General features: G+C 45.9%; 1 protein-coding gene across 5 annotated transcripts in view; it reads right to left on the reverse strand.

Moving 5' to 3' along the window:
* Nucleotides 1–1,915: 1,915 nt before the first annotated feature.
* The window catches only part of ENTPD1 (ectonucleoside triphosphate diphosphohydrolase 1), a 33,601-nt gene continuing 17,579 nt past the window's right edge, over nt 1,916–17,937 (reverse strand). For all 5 annotated transcript variants that reach the window (XM_085065125.1, XM_085065128.1, XM_085065126.1 and 2 more), the window contains 9 exons: nt 12,577–12,710; nt 12,073–12,190; nt 10,714–10,864; nt 9,699–9,858; nt 8,842–9,072; nt 8,078–8,344; nt 6,984–7,103; nt 6,661–6,798; nt 1,916–6,506 (listed from right to left, as the gene is read on the reverse strand). In XM_085065125.1, the coding sequence (XP_084921251.1) occupies nt 6,300–6,506; nt 6,661–6,798; nt 6,984–7,103; nt 8,078–8,344; nt 8,842–9,072; nt 9,699–9,858; nt 10,714–10,864; nt 12,073–12,190; nt 12,577–12,710 (1,526 nt within the window). In that variant the 3' untranslated portion in view covers nt 1,916–6,299. The remainder of the gene's footprint in view (nt 6,507–6,660; nt 6,799–6,983; nt 7,104–8,077; nt 8,345–8,841; nt 9,073–9,698; nt 9,859–10,713; nt 10,865–12,072; nt 12,191–12,576; nt 12,711–17,937) is intronic.

The following is a 17,937-nucleotide window of genomic DNA, read 5'->3' on the forward strand; positions in this document are numbered from 1 at the left end:
ATGGTAGGACAGCTCTTGTCTCTACAGCAAGACATACCTGGTGGTATTTCACAAAGCTGGCAGCCCACACAGCACTGGGAAATGCCTTCACCTCCTTCACATCTCTGCTCCCAGGGCTGCTGGGTTCCCGTGGAGCTGCTCTCTCCCCAGCCCTCAGCAATGAAGGCCATGCGAAAGAGTCGTGGGCAGATTTCCAGCACTACCCAGTGTTACTTGGCAGCCAGAGAGTGCTAGGCTGGGCTATAGTAAAATAGCATAAGCCCCATGTTTGGCCAGTTTCCCCCCTCCCCTTTCCCTTCCTAGACTGCTTTCAGTAGCCTGGGACAGCAGTGGCAGAGTTGGAACTGCAGAACCAAGGGACACATGAGGAAAGCTCTCCTGTGGAGGCAAGCAACATTAATGTGAGAAACAACAGTTAAAAAAGAAATGCCAGACCATCAGAGCCTAAAAAGGAGCCATGGGCAAAATCTCATGTGGGTGGAGAACACATCTCACACACTACTAGGTCTGGAGAATTAGTCAGCCTTATCCATAGCACAGGGATGGAGGCAGCCTGCTATCAGGCAGCAAGTTTTAAGCATACAAAAGGAAATAGTTTTGCACAAAAGACACAATGAAATTACATCACCAAAGCTGAAAGTTAAATGAGTGCAAAAGAGGATAAGATGAATTCATAGAGAGCAGGGGCACCCACAGCTATCAGATGTTGAAGCAATCATTTGATCACAAATTTCCTGAGCCCTCTTTCTGGGTAGAAGAGAAGGATAATGCTGTCTCCCTAATTATCCCTCTAAATCCTCACCCACCACACAGCTGGAGACCACTGCTTATGTCCTGCCTGTTTGATCTGACCTAGCATGGCCTTTACACATACTAGGAAAATGACAACCTAATGGATCTTTAATCCAGTAATAAATTTGGACATGTTTGAAAACACTGATGAAAGCAGAAAAAAACAATATAAAATGTTAGAACTTAGAAACAGTGCAGGAAGTAAATAAAGACTTAATTTGGAAAATATGGCTAATACATCTGGGATGGATCATACACTCCCACACCCCCCACCCAGATGTTCAAAAATGGAGAGACCTTGAGGCAGTGGGAGAAAGAGGGGGAGCAGGAATGCTCTGTGCCACTGTGGTGAGAGTGAGAGGAATGCAAATGCAAGCCCTGTCCCCCCATCACTGCATTGCTGATGGTCATAGGCAGCAAGGAGCTGATCCTGCTGGAGCTAGCCATGGAAAGACTCCATCTGATGGGTTCATTTTAGTTCTGGCCATATTGTTAACAGAGAATGATTGGAAAATTTGAGGAAAGTTTAAGCTAATAGCCATAAGAATGAGCAAACTCTGGGGAGTGCATGCTGAAAGAAAAATAGGAACCATGACAAGCATGTTTGCCTTGGCAGAGCTACAGCTGTGGCTGCACACAGAGACTCTCAGCCCTGTGAACAAGGGGCACAGGCCCACTGTCCTTCACCTCTTTGGGGGGCTGGGAAGGTGGGCTGCAGTGCCAACATGATGCCAGTGGGGCTGCTTGGGGCAGGGAGAGGGAAAATGAGAACAGAGGACTGCCGCTGTCCAGTTCCCAGCAAGGGAGAACAAATAGCTTTGGGGAGGTCAGGGTGATGCTAAGGCAAGGAAAGATGTGGTTTGGGTACTAGCAGCCTTCCCGGGAGTGAGGCAACCTGTGTGAGGTGCCCAGAGCCTGGGAAGGACCACAGTGCCTTTCTCTACCAGGAGGGGATGCTACCCATCCACCAGGAACTTCAGAGCTGACCCAGGAGAGCATCATCAAGGAACTGGCAAGAGAGGAAATCACATCTCAGGACTTTTCCATGTTTAGTGCCAGAAGCTCCATTCCACTACTGGCAAACTCCCGTCTTCTGGAAAACAGCATGAAAACTTCTCTGGCATCAGTTCAGAAGTCTTTATTATGATAAGCATACAGAGACTTGTGTGTGCATCAAAACAAAGATCCATTTCTTCAGGGCTGGGCCACGGAAAGAAAACACATGGCCTGGGTGGCAGGGACTGTTGTCCTCAGTGTGTCCTTCCCAGTCCTTCCTGAACAGGCTGTTGAGCCTGTGACAAAGCTGGCAGCCCTGCAGAGCCTGCACATCCTGCCTGGCACAGAGCATGGGAAGAATTGAGGTGGAGAATGGAGGGGCACACATCCGGCCCAGAACTGCTCTTGGAGAAACTGGAAAGCCCTGGCCAGAGCCAACACTTCAAATCAGCCTCCCACTGCAGAGGTGATGGCCCCACTTCTGAGAGATTTCTTCCAAGTGGAGGCCCCACTGTGCTTTGCTGTAGGGCTGGAAAAATCAGCTGTAGCCTTTTTACAGAGGAGAGGCAGCTTTACCAGGGAGGAGAGTGAAAGGTACTTGGAGCCTGTGGTGGGGAACAGTTTTCCTACAAGAGCTGAGGGTGCTGCAGGTATCCAGGCTCTCTCTTCTGACAAGTTCTGATAGCTCTGCCCCACACTTGACACTTTGAGTATGGGAGAGCTCACAGAGGTCATCAATCCCAGTGAGACCAGGCTGCTCTAGCACCCTGCAAATCTATCAAATCCCTCTGCAAGGAACCTCCCCAAAAACGGATTAATCATAATTTGAACCCAAACCTGAGACACTCATCCCACCTTGCTGCAGCACAGCTCAGAACTTCCTAGGAACTCAGGAGAGCTCTCTCTTCTAGGAGAGACCAAGGTCTGGAGTCTTGGCAGTGCAGCAGAGCTGAATGTTGAATAAATATTTGCTAGACAAGAACACGTGATGCTAAAAGATGCTTTACCCAGGAAAAACAAAATGGTACAACAGGCAGTGCCTAGAAATTAAAGCCAGAAGCTATCAAATTAGAAATAAGGCACAGATAATTATCAGTGAGGCAGATCAACTGTATTAACAAGAGAAATGATACATTATTACTGGCATATTTGGAAACTCCCTCCACTATCATTAATGGTCTTCATGTACACGGGTGGCTCCGGTACATATCTGAGTTGAATACAGCTGGATCAGATGCAACACAGAAGCAAAGAAATTAATGTTCATAAACATGAACTCTTTGACCAAGGATTTTGAGTAGCCTCCATGAATAAAGTCCTGCATTAACAGGAGAAATGGGGAGAAAACAATCACAGGCCATTCTGTGAATGATCACATATAGGCAGTGACATGTGATGATCTCACCCTGACACAATGCCTCCAATCAACCAATTCCTGGAGCCTCAGCCTGCTCAAGTGGCATGTCTGTTGTCACCTTAGAAGTTCTGATCCTGGAGAGTTCGATTTATGAATGGGGTCTAAAAGTCATGAGGTTTAAAAATATTGTAACGTATTTTGTATTTATCTTAGTTTGGACCCTTTAGGTTGCCATCAAGTCACGTTTAAACCTTTAAAAAACCCCAAAACTCAAACCAAAAAGTCAGATAATTAAGACAGGAGGAGCAAGTGAAGATGCCAGCTGCTCACCTGTCTCCAAAATCAGGAGCTAACAATATTAATACTATGGGACTTGCAATGAAGATACAAAATATTGTAAAAGCCCTTCTCCCAGGTATTTGACATTTCCCTTTGACATAAATCCTTAGCAGGGATCAGAAGAGAAGACTGGCACAAACTTTCTTTTCATACCAGCTTCCACATGGAGTTCTTGCATCAATTTCAATTTCTGACCTGTCCTATTGGATCTGCCAGTTCTCATCACGGACACAACTAAGCAGCTGCCATATCCCCAAGGAGGTCTCTCAGAGGAATTGCCATTTTACAGGTTTCCATGCTGTTCACAGGAAGGAAGGATGCACCAGCTCACTTGGGGAGCTTCTCCACGGCATCTACTCTGCTGAAAAGACTCTGAGTGCAAGGGAGGTGGCATGAGGTGGGTGGGGTGTGTTGCAAACGAGGCTGTCTGGGCAGCAGAAGCTGCTCTGACGACATGTTTCTCCTGCATGCCCTCCAGCCACGACCAAAACTACTGTTTATCTCTCTTCTACTAATCTTTGCTGCAAACAACAGGAGGAATACTGCGTCCCTAGCTGAATTCTGACATTGCAGTGTATTCGCAGATGAAACAAAAACTGGTCAATGGAGTCACAGGTGGTGGAGTGTCATTTGCTGGTTGAACTGGCTAACCTGCTTGGGGGAGCATTCTTTGAACAGCACATGTTTCAGTGGAGCCACATGGAAGGCAAAATGGCTCATATTGAGAGACAGTGATGTATGATGTGAGACAGAGGCTGTTCTGAAATGCAATGACTGGGAAAAAAGACCGAGTTGCAATTGTCTAGCTGGACTCAATAGCTAAAAAAGTTTCTGTTAAGTGAGAAGACCTGGACCAGAGATATATGAATGGGGAACATCGAGTACAGATCACAACCAGATATATATACTCTTAGTGACTCTACTACCTCTCACTATTGAGAACTTTGGTGTCCAAGTTTCAGAAAGATGTAAAACTTTTAAACAAAGTGGAGTCAAGAGCTACAAGTGAGGTCATCACAGAGAACTTAACAGATTGAAAACCAATCTATTTAGTATGATATAGCGACAACTTGCAAGCACCAACGAGGAAAAAGGGATTTTAATAGCAGAGTTACTCAGTCTTTTGGAAATGGGCAGAACAAGATTCAACAGAAGCTGAAGCCAGCTAATTCAGAGCAAAAATAAGACACTGATTTTTGGAAGAATAATGATCTACCCAAAGATCTTAACACAGGTCAGGGTAGGTTTTTCCCTTACCTTTAGGTCCTTCAATATTAGGGCTTCTACTTCCAGGCATGAAGTAGAAATAACTGGGTGATATTTTCTAGCCTGGACTGTGCAGAGGGACAGGCTGGGAGAGCTCTGTGTCTGTGCTTGCCTAAAGGAGAAGGCTTTATTGGGGTTGCACCTCCTGACTCCCTCCACACGGCCTACACCTTTGCTTGGGGAAGCAGGCGAAGGTCTGTGTTTGCTATGCCTTTCTCTCTATAATATCTGCTTTCTTTTGGCCTCCACACTTACAGGTCATTAGGAGAAGAGATTTCTGAGATTTTGTGGGAGGTAGACAGGCACCAGTGGTTTCTGAATGTTTTTACAAAAATGGATTTCTGACTTACCTCTCTATTTTTTGGACCAAGAAATGGAAAAAATGGAATAAAGTCATTCATAAACTCAATCAGTGGCATTGTCCTAGCTGTCTGCTAGAAGAAGGGCTGCAGTATGTGCACTCACTGGGTCTTATGGCCATAGGATAAGCCTAAGCCAAGAGGGAAGGAAAGGCAAATCTTCACTAATTTTGCTGGTGGAAAGAGTGGTTCAATCTGTGCACACTCTTGCTGGTTAACTGCTGCCAGCTGCCTGTAGGAACAGTCCTGATAAATATTTTCCCTAGATCAGAGGCTGCTGTGTCATCAGCACAGTGACCCTGGATTGCTCTAGTGGGTCTGTACCTGAGGGGACACTGATCACACTGGAGTCCCTGCAGGCATAAACAATCACTGCTGGCCAAGGAACCTGGGCCAGTACAAGCTGTTCCTACAAAGCCCAGCAATGCCCGGCTGGGAACTTGTGGCTTTATGTACCTTAGGGATGTGGGAATAGCTCAGTGCAACAGTGAGCCAGCTTTGGTCCAGCAACAACATCAGGAAGACTTGGGAAAAAGGCCTTTTGCCACCTGCAAAAGGAGCTGGCAGCCAACAGAGCCCAGCTAAGGGCTGATGACCACCAGCATGCTCAGTTTCTTCATCCTCATCCCTTCTTTTCCCAGAGTGGCATTTGGGAGCCTGACCCACCTTCAGGGGCCAACCAGGTGCAAATGCTGTACCCAGCTGTAGGGCTGTGAGAGCTCAGGGCGCAGGGAGGCAAGCAGAGGTGTGCTGGTGCAGAAAGGGCTCTTGGGAACAGCTTCAGTGGAGAAGGAGCAGGATCACCCTGTGTGTGATAGCTCCCAAGAGCTCAGTGGGGTGTGTGACCCTGAGATAACCCTTGCAGGAGCACTGGCTCCCAAAGATTGCTGCCACTTTTCTTTTTATAATGCTGTGCACAAGGCAGAAACCATCAAGCAGCAAAGTTTCATTGAACGAAAGTACAACCCATTCAAGGAAGGGACACCAGCTTGTCTGTCCTTGGCAGAGAAAGGTGGCGAGCCTGATGTCCCAACATCTGTCAGTGCAAGTGTGATTCAGAAGAAATAAATGCCCTTGTTGTACAGTCAGTAGCTTCAGTGAGAGGGACTCTGCAGTACAGACTGCTCTGCTGGGGTCTCCTAGCCCTGAGCAGCCAGGATGACATGGCTCCTCTCCCCTCCAGGTTCTTCCTAAACAATCCCCTTCTGCAGGCACTTGGGCTTGTGGAAGAGAAGCCAGGCGAACAGGAGCACAGCCACCAGCACGAGGGAGCACAGCACCATCAGCCCCACGTAGCTGCTGTGGGAGAGAGGGGGCCCGGCTGGCTCCTCTGCAGGGATCATGTTGGTCAGGTTCAGCATGTAGCCCAGGGTCCAACCTGCATCACTGCTGCCAATCTGAAACAGGAGAAGATCAGGATCAGTGCTGGGAGGTGCAGGGGCTGCCTGTGGCATTGCTGGGGCAGTGGCACCCCTGCAGTGAAAGGGCAAGGTGTGCAGCAGAGGCTGCAAAGAACTGCTGGGGTAGAGCCCTCCCCACCATGAAACACACCTTTCCAAGGAAGTGGATCATTTGCCAGTTATTTTCAGTGAACTCATAGCCATTTTCCAGGAGAGAGAGGATGTAGGCTCCAGAGAAGCAATATTCACTTAGGTACTTTTCTTTGATGTTGTGATACTCTGTCTTCACCTAGGGAAGGAGGCAGTCACCAGACTGTTAAACACACCTTCCTGCTGTTCCAGCTTGTGCCTGAGCATCCACTGCAGGTGCTGGGGGGATCTTCCCCATCTTTCTTGCTTTGGAAATCAACTCCAGCCATTTATGCTACAGAAAAGTATCAACAGCCCCAGTCTACTGCAACAAACATTGCTCACCTCTTGCCAAGGCCGTCCACAGAAGCTCTCAATGGTGCTCGTCACTGTGTTCAGGGCAAGGGGGTTTGATTCACTGGTCAGGTTCAAAAAGTTCATCACAAAATAGAAAGCAGAAAAAGCCTGAGGGAGAAAGATTCTTTTAATCTGACTGGGCCTCAGCATAAGCAGAGCAGCACAAATCCCACAAAAGAAAATGAGTTTATTTATAGGAAGAAAAAGATAAGAAACAACATCACACATGCAGAAGAGCAGGAATATTTTCAAGAGTGATGTCATTTTGAGGCACACCCCTCAGAGCTGCTGAGAGATGGAGGCAGGAATTATGAAGAACTTCTGTGAGCTCTCTCCTTTACATGTGCCAGTGGCTGATTGCCATCACAACCATGATCCCATTTTGGCAACTGAGAGATGAGTGTGCAACCAATATCACCACAAAGAGCAGAGGTGCTGCTCTGAAAAGACTGTACAGAGCCCCATCATATAATCCAAAGTCCAGAAAACCCATCTCTGACATGGCCAGTAGCTGATAGGTAGGAGGCAGCTTATGAACAGGGCAGGAGTGTATTAGCAGTTCCCTGGAAAGCCTCACAATCACTGCTGTTTTGCAGCTCTAGGTCTGATGGTCAGCACGGTGTCACATATAACATGTGTTCAGTGAGTGCACTGTCTCCTCGTCGTGTCTGGAAAGCAGACAGGTGAGCTGACTGGTTTCAGTAGCACTCAGACACTCCTGGGTGAATTTCAGCTCTGGTACCACCACTGACCCCAGGAGACAAGGTTTGCAGAGCAGTGCTCCTGCAGAGCAGTGCTGGACATCAGGAAGGACAGCTTAAAAATTGAGTAAATAGAGCACCCCAAGGAGATGGGCTAGAATGGATACAGTGCAGTACTGGTAGGCCAGTATGTACTGGGGTAATTCTTAACATGCCTGTCCTCACAGCAAGGGCAGCACTGCTTGTGTTGTTACATGTCCAAAAAGCCATCTTGTAAATTATTTCCTGCCTCAGTCATGAAGAATGCACTCTAGCATTACTCTGAATTTCTGCTCTTCTGACATTCTGGATTATAGAGAGTTGAAGAATGTGAAGACTCACCCCAAAGTCCCCTTGTAATGGAGGTAGGTATATCCCATTGAAGGAGCAACTGGAGTAAGGACAATTGGTTTTGTTGAAGAGTTTCTGGATGTTTTCTCGGCACTTTTGATAGTTCCCCTCTCCCTCTATGTACAGCTCATTGAAAGGTAATTGCTTTTTTTTGTCTGATGTGCAAGGGTTTTTGAAGAAGTCACTTATATTTACAGTCCTCTGATAACCCTGGTGAAAGCATGGGTCGAGGAGACTGCTGCTCTCCATGGTCTGAAAGTAAAAATCAATGTTACACTTTATACTCTACAGTGACATCCCTGAGAAAGAGCCACAAGGAAGTGTGGCACTTGTCACCGTACATCACATCCATGTGCACACAGGAGGTCAAGGCATGAGGATGGCTTAAGGCACTGGCTGTGCAGGGGAAGATGTGGGTTCTGCCACAGCCTCCCTGTAGGACCGTGGGCAAATTACTTTAGGTCAGTTTGTGAAGCTGCTGTTGATTTGGGTTTCTCAGACATGGTAAAATGTCACCTCCCCTGAGTACTTCAGTTAAGTGCAGTTCTCTGGCTATCCTATGGCCAAGAATCAAGGCATCTCAAACTGGTAGTACTTTTGAAAGTATTGACTGTTGCCTCTTTGAGCACCTCATACCCAGATTGTATGGAGGACAATGACATTTCCCTAATCTGGACTATGACATGAGCTGGGACACAGCAGCTTTTGCAGCACCAGTATCCCAAAGCAGGTGTAGGTGTACTACTTGCCTGTAGGTCCATGGCCAGTTTCTGTTGCAGAGCCTGGTCCTTCCCATAGCAGAGAAAGCTGTGTGTGTACACTTGGTAATCCTTGCCATAGAGACGGAAGTAGAGCTGGTTCTCTGGGGACTCAGAAGAGAGTTCCTTTGATACAAAGGTAATTTGTGTTGAGGCTCCTCCAAGGTCTAGTGCTCCTGATGTCTCACTTAAGGATTTCAGGGAGTGTAGAAGCTTTTTCCAGCCAGACTTGGGAAAGAAGAAAAAAATCAAAGTAAACTAGATATATCAGAAGATTTATTTTGGAGAAATGAAAAAGAGAAAGAACTATGAGGAGAGAAGTAGAAGCACAGAATGCAGAAAACATGGGAAGTCCTGGAGGGGGCATGAGGTGGGAGCTGGAACAAGACACAAGAAAGATGCAAGCTTGTAAATACAGAAGATGGATCATGTCTAAGTGTTTGCATGAGGACAAAGAATATGAAATCCAATACCATTTTAATGAGAAAAAACAGTGCACTTACTGTTTCAGCTCTCAGAAGATTTATAAGCTCAACAGGAAAGAATCATAGTCAAACTTTTCAGAAACAGAAATATTTTAGATCAGGAAGGGAGAAGGATGCTGTACCCAAGCAAAATTATTGAACGTGCTAGTGTTTTATTTCAGTGCTTGAAGCCTGACTATAGTGGTGCATCCTGATACCACTAAGTATCAGGATGTACTCACAGCAGCTGCTGAGACAAGATGTGCAAATTCCTGATCCCTGGTGAATGGCTTACAAGGGAAAATAGTGCCTGTGACACCTTCTTGCAAGGCATGACTGACAAAGTGCTGCAAGCCAATGATTCAAATGTACTTGCCATTGAAATACTACCTGCTTGAAATTGCCCAGAAGGTAGTTAATGGTGATCCATCCATAGGCTCCTTCTTCCTGACCAGTGATGATCCTGGCACCCTGGAAGCTGAAGGGAGCCAAGCGTAGTGTGTTTTCTACTGAAGACAAGACTTTGTCAGCTGCACTTTCATTCTGCAACCTGGATGAGTGGAAGAAAGGATGGAGTGACTCTGGCTGACAGCTCTTGGTAGTCTATGTGCTTTATTCTGAGTAGGCAGGCTGCAGCTCCCCACCAAGTATGAATTATAAGAGAATGGTCCTTCATATGGGTCATCCAGCTCTAACTGGCCATGCCTCTCTCTGTCACACCTTGACAGCACAACTGCCACCAGCTCTGACACTTACAGACCCTGCAGCTGAGAGTGGTAGGTACTTGGAGCAGAGACCAGAACTCTTGTTCTGTAGCATGTATCCTGACAGGAATTGCACTGTGGGGATTCCTCTCACTCTTTACTGTCACCATTAGAGAAGAAATCCAGAAGGTATCCCCAGGAAGATTTCCCAAGTGATATATACCTAAGATCAGTTCCTTGTGCTAGCCAGGCAAGAGGTCTGGGGTGCCATCATGAAAATCACATACTGTAATTAAAGGAGGATGTGATTATAAATTTACCTTGGCTCTGACAGACCTCTGTGGGGAGTTGCAACATGGTTGGGCTCAAAAGTCCTGGATTAGGCCTAATACCAGCCTGTGGGGATGTTTGAGCATCCCTTTGTTGTGGGGGTTGTCTAGGCATCAGCTTGGGCACTGCTGATCTGCTGGTGTCTCTGTGCTGCATGTAGATGCAGAAGATGATGAAGGGTTGGTGTGAGTGGGCAAGTGAGGGAAAAGCCCAGGGGACTTGGGGCTCAGAGAGGTCAGCAGCAGAGAGGGGGTCTGGGCACAGTGTGAGCTGGCAGTATGTCCAAGGACTTTTCCCAAGAGGCTCCCACTGCCCATCCATGGCTGTCCCAGGTGCAGTGCTGCAGGAGGAGGGGACAAACCCTGCAGTACCTGAGAAGCCTCATGCCAGCAGTTGCTCCGAGGTAGACGGGTGTCTCTTTGTGCTGTGCTGAGGGAATCACCTCTTTTGCTCGTTGTAGGCACTTTGCCAGAGAGGGACCTGCCTTCTCTGTGGCATGGGAGTAACCTGAGATCCCAGGGCCTGCAAGAAGTAAAGACACTTTGTTATTCAGACTCTAGCGTAACCCCAGAATGCTGCCATGAGCAGCAGGCAGCAGTGTCAGAGTCAACCACCCCATTCCTGAGGAGCTTTAGAAATCCTAGAGCACCGACTGAGCCCAACGCACTGGGCGGGTGATCAGAGTGCCCAGCATCTGCCACCCTTTCTCCATCAAGCAGGCTATGAACTAGCAATCAGGGCTGAAACAAACCATTTCTTTAGCATGCCCTGAACATCTGCAGTCTCTCTTCTCTGAATCTTCCTGGGTGTACCCTGGATCTGTGCCTGAAAATCCCTGACCCTTCTATGCTGGCTCCTCTGGGGGCAGATGCTGTCATTTGTTTATGTACTTTACACTCACTCTACAACACTGGGTGTTTTGCAGCTACTGCCTCTTATGCTAACCCAAGGAAAAGAATCATTGTCCCTCTCTGCCATGTGTTCCCTGGGTCCCTGGGCTGCCCAGGACCAGTGCCTGCATGGCAGCTGTGAAGCCTCATTTGCTCCAGGGTGCTGCATGCTTAGCATGCTGCTTGTGCTGTGGGATGCTGCAGTGCAGAGCAGCTATTGCAGCAGCTTGATAACAAGAAGGCTCTCCTCTGCACTTCAGAGGCCTGAAAAGGGCCCAGGCAGGTCTGACAACACCTCTGATCCCCTCAGAATGCAGCAATCCATGATGGTCTGTGCTGGTCTTCCTTGTTGTGAGCACCCCTGGGCTTCCCTTATGCCTTCCTAAACCATACAGTATCTACACAACAATTAAATGGAATAAAAAAATAAACCATGACACTCATAAGTTGAGCAACCTTGAGCCACAAGCCCAGTGCAATAGCATGCACAGAGGCCTTGAAAAAGAGCAAACCATGCTCTCCCCTCTCACTGCCTTCAGCAGCACTTCAGCAAGAGTGCATGCAGACACTTTATGTAAGAACATTCTTTGGTGTAGCTCTTTGCAGAAAACAGTTACTTCCAAACATCCTAGAAACAGGAAAACGTGGATCTACTTTCGTCCCCTGGAAGGTCAGGGATATACAGCTTCCCATAGGAAGATGTGGGATATACATTAAATCACAGATGTAACACTGTTCCTACTACTGGCCTCTTCCTCTAGATTTCTCCTCCCCACCCTTTTATTACATTGTTTCTTCTCCACCCCACACCCCTTCCACAGCTCCTTTTTCTCCTCTTACCTTCAACTTTACACACCTCCACCTGCTTCACCACCCCAGTGTCATTCTCCTTCTCTGCTGGCCACTCATACACGTAGAGGTTGGTGTGGGACGATCCTGCATCCAGCACGATCCCATACTGTGGGCAGAAGAGAACTGCTGTCACACCTGAGTCCCCAGACCAGACCCAGAGTGTGCTGGCCTCCACACACAGCACCAGACACACACAGCCTGTCTGTCTGGCAGCTCTGGGAATGTGTGTCATTGCTCTTCTCAGCAGAGCTTCAGTGCAAAACTTCAGTCAAACGATACAGGAACAGAGAAACCACAAAGTTGGTTTCAAAGAGAACATTCCCTGTGAAGGCATCACTGGTTTTATCACAACGATGTAAAACAAGATGTTGAGGTGCATGGAGCCAGAAAAAGAGGTTAGCCAGACCCAGAAAGGGCTGCAATATGTTCTTGGGCACTATGAACCCCTAACTCCCTGGCTTGTTTTCCTCTGAGGATACCAGTTTGTAATACCTTAATATTCTTCGGAAGTGGCTTGTTTTGGGTCACTGCTACAGCAATTAAAGCAATTACAGCCAAAATAGAGAGGAATCCCAGGATGAGTAGAATCGTTCTTGTCGAGGACATCTTTGGTTTGATACCTGTGACTAGAGCAGAAAAAGGAAGTTAATATCCCATTAGCCCATCTTACCTCACACCCCAAAAGCATTCTTTTGGCAAGTTACTGCAGTCCCTTTCCACTAGGAAGCCTCTGCCTTTGCCCATCAGGTTATGAATGGCCTGTGTTTGCACAATTGGCACAATATGGTTATAAATCACACACTTTGCAGAACTTATACCACTCTAATTACTTAAATGCTACAGGCATATTTGGGATAACCTATATAACAAATTAAGATTTTTGTGGCTTAATATCCATGGTTAGCAATAGAATTCTGTATAAAAGGCCACTTATGGCTGATGAAAGTCACTCACAACCAATATGTCATTTGAGCTTTCAGAACCAATAAATATATACCTGCATCTGTCAGTGGCTAGCATGATGCTGTCTTTCACATTTTCCTGCTTTGGATAATTCTTCATGTATCCCACAGTCAAAATCTCATTTCACAACTCAGACTTGGCCAGTTTTGCAACTGTTTAATGAAATACCATCTTCCTACATGGAGTTCTAGAAAGGGTATCTGTATTTTCCAGATTAATAACTTTGATATAAATTCAACACTTAAAACAAATAGCTCTAGGGGACATACTTGTTCCCACTGTGACATGAAATCACTTTCTACCAACAGTGATACTCCATACTCAAAAGCACTGATCATCTGACTTGCATGAAAACTGGCTTCTCTTTTCCTTATACACAAATACTCCAGGAGATGTCTAGAAGTACATTACAGGTCATTCAGGATGGCAGTACCTTAGTGCAGGCAACCACACCATCTATTGTCATGCTCTGAGAAGGTGACTGAACCTGCTCTGCATCTGCATGCCAGAACTTGGGTTCCAGAGGTCTCCAGACCTCCACATCTGGATCAATGCTCCAAATCCATCCTGGCACTTCATGTCGTGCATGCAGATATGAAAAGCCTTTAAGTTCTGTTCAGGGTCAGCTTCTAACTGCTCTGGTTTTATGTCAGAGGGGGTCCCAGATTCCATAACTATATGGTGTTACCTGACCTTACAAATGACCCCAAATCCTCAAGTTATTTTCAGAAGTTAACCCAAGTGAAAAGAAGCAAGGCACCTCTGGAAATCTCTAACTGTAGAAAAATAACACCTTCTTAGAGCAAATGGAACCTGAAAGTGCCAGAAGAGCTTGCTTTGAAGATGCCGCAGACAGGCGCGTTGGGAATGTAACACTAACCCGGAGCTCTGCTCCCTCTCACGTGTAAATCTGCCGAGGGTAACTGTGAAATTTGGAAGCTTGTGACGCTCGCATTTTGTGAGTGCCTGTTAGAGGCTCAGCATGCTTGCCAATATCGCCAAGAACGCAGCTTAAAAAAATAGTCTAGTGCGCATACCAGACAGTAGGAAGTAAGAATGTATTTTATCCAACTTTATTCAAAACCGCCCCAGAACTCAGGGCTTGAAATGATTAGAAACAGCAGAGCATGACAGCTGGGAGACCGTCTTTCTTATTGGAGAGAATTGTTGGCTCAGGTTATGACAGCACTGAGCATGTCTATTGAACAAAAATTATTTTAACCCTAGAAAAATGAATAAAAAATATGCTATAATGTCAAATTGGCTGCACAGTACAGATATGAAATTAGTGTGCTTGAAAACTGAAACTGCTGCTGTCAGTTGCACAGCACATCCACGTAATTATTGCCACCCTTACCCTGAGATCTTGCCTAGAGGCAACCATGAAAGGATTTATTAGTGTTTGCTGTCATAGGAATGAAGGATGTATGACTTTGCTCAAGTTCTAAGATTTTCAGATTTCCTGTTGTGATGGGTGTTGTCAGCCTGCTGTATCTTTTCAGCTGCCACACTCTGAAAGCACCAGCACTGGCAGCAAAGCAGGAACACTTTTCTCACTGTAATGGACCATCCCAATTATCAGCTAGAAATCCCTTGTCTGTAGGCAGAGGCATAATGATAATTTTCTGCATCCCACCTGTAGCCTGAAATTAGTAATTTTTTTTGCCAAGACACATTATATTCTTAACCCTGAGTATGACTTTTGCCTGAATTTTACTTCAGTATCATGAGAACTTTTCAGGACTCTGGTGTTTGCAGATAGGCGACTTCATTGCTGTATCCCATACTAGACCATCCATCTATGTGAACGCTAATGTTACCAAGGAGCATTTTATTGAAATGTTTCATACAAGGAAAGGTACAAGTTGATAAGCATAATCCATAAGGTAGTGTAATGAAGTAATAACCTTCCAAAGAGCACTCAAAGTGTACAGACTTGAATACTTGACAGACTTGTTTAAAAAAAACAGGTATACTTAAAAAAATTCAAACAAAAGCCAAACCAAAAAACAACACTGCAAATCCATCTAAAGAATTCAATGTAATTAAAATTGACTTGCCATTTGTTCAGAAAGGTGAGGTATTTCAATAAGTTCCCTTTTCTGTGTACTTGGTTACCTCCATCAGGTCTACTTATAATTGCAGGTTCTGAGGGGCTAAAGAATTAACTTATTCCAGCTTCCTCCAGCTCCTTTGAATTTCACATTCACACTGCTCAATGCCATGCAAACACTCCTCAGTGTCCACCAAGTGGAGCAGTACTTGACTGATTGCCAGGCCACAGGATTTTCCTTCCACTAGCAGTTTTCCCCAGCTAAAGATAAAACAGACACAATCTTCTGTCTCTGTGCCCAGTCAGAATCCAAACAGAGACAGATCTCTACTCTTTCCCTCATACTGCCCACTGTGTGCAGTGACAAAAACATCCCGTAGGGCCATAAGCAGGCATAGAAATGATGCTGCTTTTCTTCTCTCAGAGCTCAGAGCCACTTGGTGCTGGAGCCCTGCCCAGCTGCATGGGCATTGAGCACTCTCCAGATGTTGGAGCACAGCCCAGCTGCTCAGGCATGTCTGTCTGTTTTCAATTTTGGTCTCTTTGCTTTTTTGTGAGGCTACCTACCACTGGTTCAATCCAGTGATGCCCCCAAAACATAAACGGGTCCAACATCCTTTCTGTCTCCAAGACAGAGAACTAAGAAGGATGTCAGTCACTCCAGGTAGCAGCAATTTTGCTGTGGAAACCCTGTTGCTCCTATTGAATCACCAGGAAGGATCCCACCAGCGTGGGAGGCAGCTCTGTGTGAAGGCAAGGAAGCAGATTTGACTCTCGTGTCTTCCAGAGCTCAAAACAAATAGGAAATGTCCCCTCCAGCCAGCACTACCCTAAATCACAGACAGCTCTCTGTGCCAGGAGATGTCACTCATGGCCAAGGCTGCCCACCCTCAACTCTCTTCTCACCAAACAAGACTTAGTCACAAAAGTTAAAAGGAATCAGGCAATCAGCTGCTTTTAGACATGCAGTAAGGAGAGATTAAGGCTCGTTTAAGGACTGACATTAGGAATGTCAAACAGAAAAGCTGGTGTGCATAGACCAAAGCCCTACGTGGTTCAGACAATCTTACTGGGATCCATAATCTCTAAAAAATACAAATATTTTTGTAAGCTCTGGCTTTGCATAACAGATAAAGCTGATGTTTGATCTTTCCTTTGGATGCTCATGCTCGGTCCAGGAAGGATCACAAGAGGCCATTCCTCTTCCACTGCACAAGTGCCACACTGACAGAGACAGTTCCCACCATCACGTTTATCCTCTCAGCACTACCCTGTATGGTCAGAAATGTTCCCATTTTCAACCCTAATTTATTTATTGCCAGTCTATTCCCTCTGCCTGTCTTCCACTTTTATCACATAACTTCTGCAATGCTCAATCCTGCAGGAATTTATTCTCTTTGTCAGTTTGTAAAAAAAGATCCTTTCTGGATTTTTGTCTTTTCCAGCCTTTTCCACCCACCTGAAGAGTCCAGCATCACTTCTCTGCTTGTAGAATTACTTGCTTATACTTTTCTTGAGCATTCAGACCAGAGCTGCAAGACTGGCCTTGCACAATAACGAACCCATTCCACAGGAGATGATACAGTCCCTGCCTAAATGAAGTGAGGTGGTGACCTGCACTACCTCAGAAATGTGGTCACAAATTCACAGGCAGTGCTAAGTCAGCCCAGCACTTCTCATGCAATCCCAGCAAACCCATGCAGGAGAGAGGGGCTCTGGCAGTGCAGTCTGTGCACATTTTCTGACTGCAGGAGTTCGTGTTTGTGGAGCTCTATTGGCAGTGCTGGCAGGGAAAGGGCATGGGAGCAATCAGTACTGGTGTTCAACATGGAGAGGGGACACACATATCATCCTCCTGGTGAGTGAAAATGAGATTTCAGTACTCATGCAGTTTTTCAGGCTCAATTCCCTGAAAAACTCACTGATTACTCTGTGAAGTTGCTGAGCTTGCATCAGGATTTGATGCACATTGCCCAAAAGGCACTCCTGTCTTCAGACTCACCACAACCAAACATGAGTGCATAAACACTCAGAAGAGCCATATTTCATCATTTATCAACCCTTTTATGAAATTTTACCTGTCCCAAACTGACTTCTTACTCATTCTTCATCTGCCTTTTTCATTTAAACATGCTCGTATCCAAGTTACCTAGGAAGACTTTGCTGCAAAGTAATGTAAACCACCTGTTTCAGGCCAGCATGTGGTAAAAGCCTTTTCTTAGGCTGTCAAGAGGCTCAGGTTTGTCTTAGAATTTACATACAAGCACATATACAGTAAGTCAGTGGCTTTGGTTTAATGGGGTTTATTTCAAAATATCAGGGCAAGGCACTCATCATGTTGAAATTAGAATTCAAGCTCCAGATCAGTATTTCACATCACTTTTTACAACTGTTACATGAAGCAGTGTGGGAGACTCTAGTCCAAGTTTAATTATTCATATGGCAAAGATTGTGACCTAAATACTGGTGTGTTCTCTGCCTCTCCCTGGAGTGCTGTGTAGAATAATAAATACACATTTCTTGGCCATATTTTTCCAGATGAAATACTGGTAAGTGCTGAAGTACAAACATTGAAGTGTCGGTGAAACTGATAATCCAAACAATATAATGGGTTTTTTGGATGCTGTCTCTCAGAGACATTTGATACTGAAATCACACAGCCCTACATGTCTCAAAACCCACAGACTCCTATGAATTTAGGCTATACAGCTTGGCTGCTTGAACTGTCCCATGTGCACACAGACCTATGCATTAGTGAACTGGAAGATAAGGAGTGTGCCTGTATCTGAGATAACACCAAGCTGGGAGCAAAGCACACTGACACATAGCACTGGAAT

This window comes from Lichenostomus cassidix, chromosome 6 (assembly GCF_008360975.1).
Source record: "Lichenostomus cassidix isolate B80296 chromosome 6, HeHo_3.0, whole genome shotgun sequence".
Taxonomy (NCBI): domain Eukaryota; kingdom Metazoa; phylum Chordata; class Aves; order Passeriformes; family Meliphagidae; genus Lichenostomus; species Lichenostomus cassidix.